Source organism: Thunnus albacares, chromosome 1, assembly GCF_914725855.1.
Source record: "Thunnus albacares chromosome 1, fThuAlb1.1, whole genome shotgun sequence".
NCBI lineage: Eukaryota > Metazoa > Chordata > Actinopteri > Scombriformes > Scombridae > Thunnus > Thunnus albacares.
The window spans coordinates 25,817,136-25,828,202 of record NC_058106.1 but is presented as its reverse complement, the minus strand read 5'-3'; the positions used below and the strand labels follow the sequence as shown (position 1 = coordinate 25,828,202).

Here is an 11,067-nt window from a genome sequence, read left to right as displayed (position 1 = left end):
GCTTTTCCCTTTTTTCAACAATGAATGAACGATGAACATGTGTACTTATATTACAAACAACAAACAATAGTAAAGCTTTCTTAACATAAATGAAGTCTAGTCAGGGACTATGATACATTCATGATGAGATGATGATCCTGTCCATATCGGGCTCTGGTTCTCAAAGAGTCCACAGAAATACATCCAGTCGCCCATTTATTAGGTGCAACTAGGACCGGATCTGAGTCACTGTTGATCTTGATAAGGTACAGTCAGTATCACATTCCTTGGACTATAAAGAGACAGAGCATGCAAGCTTGAATGCTGCGTTTTCTTGAAGGCTTACATATGAGGAAGGTTGCCTTAGGGTAAGGAAATTGGTGTTGAAATTATATGTTGACATTGGCGTAGTATTTACCTTGAAGGCGTTTCCTGCAAATCAACCAAAGGACAAGATGATTCATGAATTCATTTTTATGACCAATTATGATCCTGCCTTCAGCGTGTTGCAACAGAAGCAGCATTTTTGTAGTCTTCAGTCATTGAGTTTGGCAAATGACACTTGTGTCCATATATCTTCTTACTCTTGTCTGGCAGTAGAGAGGCCCAGCCTGATTCATTGTTCTATGAGTTTGGAGTTCTGGTGTCTTTCTCTGAAATGATGAAATCTCAGTGGCATCATCAATCCAAGCCACTAAATCAAATGTTCTTCTATTGGAGGTAATTTTCTGTCAGAAAGTGTTTGTTAGGAGGGGAAATGGCCGAAGCGGATGTAATCAAACTATGATCCAACTAAGGTCTCTAAGTTATGGTCAAGTCATCAGGATTATATCTCTACTTATAGGGAATGTAATACTGATTCAATTAATCTACTTCTTTATTTGCTGTGGCTTTCACACTCATTTGGGAAACACTGGCCTAAATCGCATGCCTTGCTTTACAGTAACTCAATACCTTAATGCTTAAAGTCTTATATTTACACAGCTCACATTTTGGTGAGTATGAGCTTTTTGTAAAAATGGGTAAATCAACCAATTTAAATGATATTTAAGCCATTTTATCTTGTTTAAAATGCAAAGGCACGCAAGTTTTTTTAGGCTTTTAACATTTGATAAAGTAAATTCTCGGCTACATCTGTGAGTTCTTAAGCGACTTCCTTCGTATGGACTCCATGGAGTCATCATTGAAAAGTCGTTCAATAGTGGAGACAAGTGAAGCTCGGATAGCACGGCCTAAGCCTCGGGCAGCAAACACATACAGCACAGGGTTGAGAGCACTCTTGATGTACACCAGGAACAGAGAGAAGTATGCCCCATAAAATGCTCTTTTGTGCAGCACAGATTCCTTGTCAGCCAGGGCCCGCAGGAACCGACAAACAAAATAGGGCACCCAGCAAGTGAGGAAGAGGAGCATTGTGAAAAAGAGCACGTGGTACATCCTGGTCATCTTGCGGGCATTTGAAGGGGTGGAGGTTGGTGTTGTGGGCACTGCTTGGTGAATGGTGAGCATAACAGCCAAATTACTTCCCAAGAACACCAGCAGGGGCAAGATGAAACCTGCTACAGTCTCTGTGACAAACAAAGCCATGTTAAAACCTTCACTCTCCTGGCATTGGTATGTCCCGTTTCCTTCTTTCAGGACGGCACAGTAGAGGTAGGGGGCAGACAGGACGGTTGCTACCAGCCATAAGAGGACACAAGCCAGAGGAACAGCCCAGTAGGGGCGGCGCAGTCGAGCCCACACAGGCCTCAGTAGACACAGGCATCGTTCCAGGGCTACAGCACAGAGGAGGAAAGCTGAGGCGTACAACCCCAGGCCTCGCAAGAACATGATCAGGTGGCAGAAGACACGGCCAAACGGCCAGCTGTAGTTGTGGGCGAGGTAGCCCAACATGAGGGGGGTACGCAGGAGCAGTACCAGGTCAGCCAGGGCCAGGTTCAGTACATAGATACGGAAACTGTTGGCGGCACGTGTCTCTTCACTGCTGCCTCTGCGTACCAGGTGACGATGACTCCGCAGTCCGAGTGCCCAAACCACCAGCCCATTCAGAGGTACGCCAACCTAAAGGAACCAAGAGGACCAGCTGTTAATTACATGGACGATGACTACCTTTTATTGCAATAGTTTGACATTTTGTGAAATACACTTATTTGCTTTTTTTATTTGCTAGAGAAGAAGATCATGAAATATGAAGCTACAGCCGGCAGCCGATTATCTTAGCTTAGCATAAAGACCGGAATCATGGGGGAAACAGCTAGTGAAGCTCTGTACAAAGGTAAAGACATCTGCCCTCCAGCACCTCTAAACCTTGTTTATTCAATCTGTACAAAAATTGGAGTGTAAAAACAAGTTGTGGTTTTATGGGGAGATATGTGTTGGATTATATCTGGGCAAGAAGTACCAACCTCCTGGAGTTGGGCAAAGAAACATTACGACCCATAACCGCCTGAAAAATCACAACTCGTTGGAACAAGTTTGTGTTGCAACACTTGTTTTTTGTACAGATTAAACAAGCTTTAGAGGTGCTGGTAAGCACATTTTTTTTTAGTCATGACTGTCCTATTAACTGTGTCAAGCACGCTTGTAGTCTACTTACAGTTGATGAGACTTGTGACTCAAGTCAACTAATATATTCTGCTATCGTATACGTTACTTTTTGGCTAAATGTAACCTTACCTCAATTTTCACAATTAAGGCATTTTGCACATTGTGCAAAAACTAAAATTTGAGTGAATCGCATTAATGTGATGGGTGTAATGGGTGCGAAGCTACGCTAATCAGCAGCTGCATATAGCATCATATGCACTGCACAGGCATGAGAGTGGTATTGATCTTCTCCTCTAACTCTCGCCAAGAAAGATAAAAATAAGCATATTTCCCAAAATGTAGAATTATTATTTTTAAGATGCAAAGAGCACAGTAGTAGGGTATGCTCAAATGTCAACTTGTCAAGTGGAATTTATCATTAATGTGACATTGTTGTATGTACAAGAGTTGACATACATATGTATGTATAGCAGGCAACCCCTGCTATACAGATTACACAAACAAATAATAAAAACAATAAAAACAAACAAGCAAAAGCACACAGAAAAACAAACAAATAAATTTGACAAGGAAAATAGATCCATTTGTAGAAGCAGGCCGAATGTGGCTTTGTCAACATTTTCAGCCCAATATGCAGTAACAGTGTAGAATATTTATGGTATAGGGTGGCTCTGGGGCCAAAGAGGATCTCTCACCAGGAAAATGAGCAAGGTAGCTGTGATTTGGGCTCCCCTGGCTAAATCATCCTGCCAAGAGCTGCTGGAGCTGTTGGGGTTGGTTACAAGTTGGTTCACTCCATGGACAGGAAACAGGGTGCCATTCATATCAGCCATTGGGGTGATGTCAAACTGGAGATGAGCTGAAACAATTTGAGGACAGATAATTTAATAAAACAGCAACGTAGACATCACAGTTAGTGACTATTCTGCATTTTTTAATGTTAACTGGAAACATAAAACACAAAAGCAAGCCAGTTGCTCATCAGTTGCTTTAAACACAGAGACCACATACTTCCTTCCTTACATTCTCAGTGGTATATTGTTGAATTACATTGAGAAGATAGATTATACTATAGGTTTCATGCAACCAAATAAATGTAGCATTGCAATCTGTGTTTATATCATACATTATCTCTTCAACTCCCCCAAATAATCTCACACACACACACACAGTTGTTTTTATCACTTTAGGAGGACATTGCATTGATTTGCATGCATTTGCTGGACACCTTAACTATAACCAGTTCATGTATAACTCCAAGACTTATCCTAGGAAAATGTAATGATTAACCACACAAAACCAGCCTGTTGAGCCCTAATGGGAGGTGTGACAAAACCAGCCTGTTGAGCCCTAATGGGAGGTGTGTGTCTCTAATGTGACTGTGTGAACAGATTTGTGTCCCCCACAGCGTGATTAATACAAGCATACATACAGTACACACTAACAGTACTCGTGCCAGGTGTTCTATTAAGCAGTAATGATTAAAAAGACAGGAATCTGTTCTTTTTTTCCCCCTGGAGCCAGTGCTGCTCCAGGGCCCTGAGTGAATGCATCTAGACTGGGCATGTTTGTATGCAGCTGGAATGAGAACGACATGCATGCAAACACTCCTGTGTTAAGGAACGCACCTTTGGTCTCCACACAGTAGCAGCGCTAACCTGTGCCAAAGTTGCTGATAGCATTTGTGGTTCCTTGATTATAGGCTTATAAAGTTCAAATTCTTAGAATCTGGCTTTTAGGCAACATGAATTATGTGTCCTAAAATAAGTCAGAAAGTCAGTGTTAGTCATGATTTGGATGCTAATTTAAAGAATTTGCTTCTTACCTCCTTTATTTGCCTTGTGTGTAGAAGAAGTGGAGCAGGAGATGAAGAAAAAAGGAGTGCCTGCCCTATAAGTACAATCTCTCCTCTCTCTCTCTCTCTCTTTCCTGTGGTTACGACACTCTCCTTCCTTTGAACATATCTGTAGATAACGACGTTTGTTTCGATTATATTATTCTCCAACTAATTAAATGCTGTCTTTCCTCTGTATCTAAACAGCTTTTTTTCAGCTGCTCTATGGAAGCAAATATTAAGCTTAGATGTATAAAATGGCAAGTTCCCCATTGAACTGACATTAAGTTGTGTTCAGTTGGGAAATAGTTAAAAAGACAGTAAGCATTTAAATGATTTTGTAATTTTAGTTTTTATGGCTTTATAGAATTTTCTCATCAACACAACCTAATTAGTGTGCTCGCCTTGTTCAATTAACTTCTTCATTCCTCTGCTGCAAAGACAAAACTTTGGTGCTTAAATAGTCCCACATACTTTTAGCTTGATACATTTAAAATAGTTTATATTTGCTTTAGTGTTTTTGACTACTTTTTGCCTTTTAATAGATAGCAGGACATTATGGAAGACAGAGAGGGAATGACTTGCAGCAAAGGTTCCCTATTGAATTGAGGATGTTGCGATAACATCCTTGACACTCTAGACGCCCTCAGACACCAGGCCACATTCATTTTAGTTTCTATTTGACTTTTTATTTTAAAAAGGAAAACACTAGATCATACATTAAAACATCAGTCTCAAAGTTTTAACTCTTCACATGCATATGCATAAAAGATGGATAGCTAAAGTCTTTGAGGTTTGTCTTTTTGTTTGTTTGTTTGTTTGTTTGTGTTGTATATTGCCGGTGCATTTAAAAAATGTACGCATGGTTGTAAGTGTATGGTTGTATTTGCAAATGCACATCTATGAGTATAAATGTAAGGGTGCATGCATGAATTTAGATATATGTAGTTTTATATTTTTATGATGTACATTCATGTATAGATACATTTCTTTTTTTATTAATGAAAATTCTGCTCGTATTCAGTTGTTAACTGTGAGCATGAACACTAATCTCAAACCATATAATACATTCACATTTTGTCACAAAGTGCCAAAATCACAGGAGTTGTTGAGGCTCAACTTTAAACTTCTGGTGAAACTGAAAGCTGAATTATTCCTCACTTCCTCTCATTTCTCAACATACAGAACTCTGTGTGTGCACTCTTTTTACCTATCTATATTCATCATATTCCTGCTGCTGCTCATAGTGTAAAAATCTAAGAGCTACAAGTTTGACTTATTGGACAATGATTGTCTCAATGAGGGCCGTCACCTTCAGCACTCTGATCATTGCTTCTGCTAAATGAAACTTAATTGCTTCACAAGACATTGTCTGGCTTACAAAGGTGTGCTTGCGCAGTTTAGTCTGCCTGTTGGCTCAATGGTCAGTGGTTTTGTGTTGTTGTCTCACATACCGAACATCACTGTTTTAATTCTCGGCAACTTGTTGCTTGACAAACTCCTTTCTCCAAAACGCTGTCATAACTTATTGAGGTTGGTTGAGACAAGGTTCTGCTTTTTTACGACCACTCGTCTTTACCACAACAATTGCTTTACATGTTGAGCTGTTTGGAGTTGGTCAATAAAGGATCTTTAGTCTCTTTATGCATTGAAGTATTGCCCTTCAGCTAAAGTGTATGAATTACAATTTCACATTTACATTAACATAAGAAACATACTGTAGGCTCTTAAATCAGAGTTGTGTTTGGAGATAACTGATTTATTCTGTGACTTTAGATCACAGCTGAGAAATCAGGTTCTAAAATAACGGTATGTTGTAATAGTTGGTTTTCACCAGTAGATGGCAGCGCTGCTCATTTACAGTTACTTAATTGGGAAATTCAAATGAGTCATCTCTGTCTGGATGTGGTTTTTAGGATTTTTCTGTTTTTTTTTTTTGGGACAGGAATTGCATCACTGTAAATACACAAGGAGCTTTAGAGGATTCATGTCCAAACTGAATCAGAATTAATTCAATCATTTAACAAATTTGTGAGTTGACATTTGATTAATACTAGATAATAACCTTTTCTGTCTGTCTGCTTTCTCCTGGAAAAGGAACATTTCTGCAGCTTTTTTAATGAACATTTTGTCAATCAGCCATTTTATAGCTAATTCAAACAATGTGCACAAACATGACAATCATGACAGGCATGACATTCTTGTGAATAATTAAAACACCACACTTTTCCTTTTTATTACTGTAAGCAGTTTGTCTTTGTTCATTTATGAACCGCAAATAAAACACATGTTCATGATTTAGGGCAAAAAACCCCACCTGATTCTATAGGAGCATAAATACAAAGAATCTTAAAATTTAAACAGCGTTAGTGACCATTTAAAGAGACTTGTTACAGTGTGATGTAAAATGTGTGTTTTTGTGTAATATTGCTACACCTGTGAGGGAGAAGTGTAAATGTTATGATCCTATAGTCAAGATTTGCTTATTTTTTTTCATCATTCTTTAATCATTCTTACATCAACTAAATGGTTGAAAACACCTAATTTGATCAGCTAATAAAGTAATTTAATTACCCTTTTTGAGAATATGGTAGCTAGCCTTAAAACGATTTCAGACAAAAAAAAACAAAAAACAATCTTAATACTAGAGACTTTTCTAAAATGTTTACATTTCTGGGTTTATTATGTATTTACTATGATTACATGTAGGTTTTGAAATGTCTGAGAGGATCCAAAAGATTTGCTTAATTTTTTTCATCATCCCTTAATCATCCTTACATCAACTGAATGGTTAAAAAACAGATGCAGGTGCAGGTCACTTACTGTCGTCCTCTGTAATCTTCCATATGATTTGGTTTGAATGGTAAATGCTATGATGGGTGGCAGTAACTGCAAGAGGAGGAAAAAATGATGAAGTGTTTTTTTTTTGTTTTTTTTAAACTAATGTCTTGCAAAAGGTCAGAAACAGACACAAACATAAACAGGCTGTAGGTGTAACAACCTTTACAAAACCACTAACATCACATTATTAAAATCCAAGTCTAAATAAATGTGCAAATCTGCCTTATACAATAAATATTGACTATCAGTCGTGTTTGTCACAAACATGAATAATGAATGTTGTTAACTGTAAATGAAAATTCCAGATATTTTCTGGTTCCATCCTCTTAAATGTGAGCTCTGTGGAATAATAATGAGCATTTTTCACTATTTTCTGACAATTTACAGACAAACCTACTAATCAAACAATCGAGAAAATAATCTGCAGATGTATCCATAATGAAGGTAAGTTTAGTTTAGTCACAGCCCTACTTTATTTCTTTCTTCATGCCAAACTATTATAAACTAGATCTTATATGAGATATTTCACGTTATGTGTTTTGACATTTTCTAAAATAATTATCCATTGTTGAAAATGTTTTGGAAACTGTCAAAGTCTCAGACCCCCTTATGTTTCACATCAGTGTGACGTCACAGGTTAGGAGGAAGAAAGGACTTCACCTCAATATCTGATCAGTGGCAGTTTACTTTTTAAAATTCACGACACCAGTTTTCAGCTGTTTCTCGTTTTATGTGAATATTTGCTAAGAAATGAAATAGATATCGCATAATATGTTAGTAAAATCCTCAAAAAGCAAAAATTATTAATTTTATATTTTTATTTCTAAACAAAAGTGACATCATCTTGTTCTATTATTTAAGTTATGAGCACTTTATTCAACATTGAATTTAATAGTTAACTAAAAATGCGTATATTTAAATTAGTTTGTGGAATTGAATCATAACCGACACTGTTCTTTCCACCTCTGAATTCACCCACACTTCCTTTAAACTGGCTAATTTTAGATGCAGGGGTTTTGATCGGGGAAACCAAGCTCTTTTATGTCATCGTGAAAGAGCCGGAATGAAAGACGGCTCTCTGCTTTGTTGCACTTTGTCACTCTTTATCTAGATATTAGTTACAGTGTGGTAATAATATGAAGATATGTTTTGTTCTCACTGCGTCATATCTCTCTCAGAAATTTTCCCATGTGGTGCCTCATATGTCACACTTTGAGGACACACAAACTAAGTCAAGATGACGGCATAGTGGGCTGGAAATGTTATCAGATCATATCAGCTGTGTCTGTATGTCTGTCGGGCCTCTCATACATATCCCACATATGACAGGAAAACAGAAATCAGGCCATCAGGTTGCCCACGTGGAAACACTCAGTGAGACAGACAGGGAAATATGGTACGTCCATGCTGTAGAAACAGAGAACAAACAGAGAGAAGAAAGTAATGCTTTTTTTTGTCGCGACAAAATCCACCATAAAAAAAACAAACTTTCACACTGCTGTCATTCTAGTTTCCTCAGTAGTAGCTCTCAATAGAAATGAAAGCAGATGAGGTTAAGTGAAGGTGTTGGCAGTGATAAATGTCTTCTTGGTGAAATTTTATGTTTTGTCCCTTCAGTTGAACTTCAAAGGAAAATTGTGATCTGATTTCCCCTTAACACTTAAATAGACATGAGCTGATGTATGATGTCAGTTTCCTTTTTTTGGCAACACGCTCTCTTTGTCTGATGGGAAACTTTCTGATCAGCAAGACGCTACATAACTTCTTTTTTTAAAAATGAAAATGAAAACTTAAACTTATAAAGTGACACTAAGAGAAAGAAACAGAAAGCCAGACAGAGAGAGAGACAGACTGAAGAAGTAGGGATTGAGGTTTGAGGCCTCCTCAGCTGGCATATTACACATTGTGAATTTCCAGTACATGAAGGGGGGGGGCGGTCCCTGTTGCGTTTCTGCTTCTTCCCCCGCCTCCTCATGTACTTTCAACCGTTTCCCTTCAACTACTACATCATCCATCTGTCTTTTCTAATGTGTTACCTTTTTAACACGCTCACAGGAATATGATTTATTTGTCACCGAGGAGTGCAAGAGAAAGTTTTGCATGAAGTCACGGCATAGTCAGACAGTCAGAGAGTCAGACAAAGTTATTCTCAGTGCTGGAGAAACAGAGGTTGTGAAAATGGATGGGGAGGCACCTTGTCTTCTCAGAAACAGAGCACTATGACTATGGTTACTGGGTTACCACAAGCAAACAGCACAGGCACTGAGATTGTGGGCCAGTTATATGCAGCATCTGAGAGGTGTAATGAGGATAGTGTTCAGGATTGTTTAGTCATTTAGTGGAAAAGGGTCTCTTTCAAAATCCCCACTGGTGACACTCCTATAACCGACAAACACAAATCCAATTCATCTCACGACCCTGCACAGTCATAATGCTCAGTTATTTCACAGGTGCCTTGATAAGAAATGGATGCTTCATGTCTGAGTAAAGGTGTAAATATGAAAATCAGACTCTTTGTATGAAGTCTTCTTTAACAGACCACTATCCAAAGACAAATTATATATATCAGCAACAAAAACAGGATGTATTATGGACATTTTGCAGATCTGTACATTTATTTCACCCCGGTTTTTCTTAAGAGGAAGTGGGGAATCATCAACGATTTTCAGTTACTATTTGTTCAGTCTTTTAGAGGCAGTAGTAAGACAAGATAGTTTGAACAGTTCAATAAAGAAGCAGCCAGATTCTGGTCACAAATCATAAATTTGGAATTATTGTACTAATTCTTGTAACCATAATAGGGTTAGGGGTTAGGGCTGCCTCTATGCCCCCTGGACAATTAGCTGAAATGATCTTCAGCTATATAAAATCTCTTTGAATATAACCTTAAAATGGCCATAATCAATATTTTTCATAACGACAACATGTAATGTCAGAGGTGTCACTCATAGTGATGAACCTACAGAGAATTATCACCTGACTCTCCCCTCGGCTTTTATAGCGAGTTTCAGCTCATTGTTCATAGTAGGGCAGCAGAGCTCAACATATCATAACAATTCTGTGATAAAAGCACCAAATTTGGCAGACATGGTGATAGATATATTGGGAATAAAACTGGATATTAGGCCATCACAAACTCTCACCCTGGTGGCCTCGGCAGCCATTTTCAAAATGGCCACCAGCAATTGCTCAAACTTTCCTAACCCACTGGAACCACATGCAATAATGGACATAATCTAGATCCTAGTAACCCTGACAATCACATAAAATACTCACTCACAATTCTTTGGACTTTTACAAAGTAATTAGTCATTTCATTATATGGGCCATTCCACCAAATTGGTGCCTTCCATCCCCAGGACATTACATGCATAAATATGCATGAAAAGTATCTGTATAATACATTATATTATCAAGCAAAGTGTCTTGTGCTTTTTCCTAATTGCAATTTGAAGATACATCATGTAAAACCTTAATAAAAACGACCTAGAACACTAAAAAAATAAGATTTTCACCCGTCCCCACTCTTTAACACTACACTTCACCATGAAATACAGTACAGACCAAAAGTTTGGACACACCTTCTCATTCAATGAGTTTCCTTTCTTTTCATGACTATTGACATTGTAGATTCACACTGAAGGCATCAAAACTATGAATTAACACATGTGGAAATATGTACTTAACAAAATTGTAAAACAACTGAAAATACGCCTTATATTCCAGTTTCTTCAAAGTAGCCACCTTTTGCTCTGATTACTGCTTTGCACACACTCTGCATTCTCTTGATGAGCTTCAAGAGGTAGTCACCTGAAATGGTTTTCACTTCACAGGTGTGACCTGTCAGGTTTAATAAGTGGGATTTC

General features: G+C 38.1%; 1 protein-coding gene across 1 annotated transcript; it reads right to left on the bottom strand.

Moving 5' to 3' along the window:
• Positions 1-24: 24 nt before the first annotated feature.
• LOC122982585 (prostaglandin D2 receptor 2) lies at positions 25-4,586 on the bottom strand. The gene is made up of 3 exons (XM_044351987.1): positions 4,352-4,586; positions 3,222-3,385; positions 25-2,040 (listed from the first exon to the last, which is right to left on the bottom strand). Exons 2-3 carry the CDS (start codon positions 3,357-3,359, stop codon positions 1,108-1,110), a joined length of 1,071 nt encoding a protein of 356 aa, XP_044207922.1. The 5' UTR covers positions 3,360-3,385; positions 4,352-4,586; the 3' UTR covers positions 25-1,107.
• Between the last annotated feature and the right edge of the window lie 6,481 nt (positions 4,587-11,067).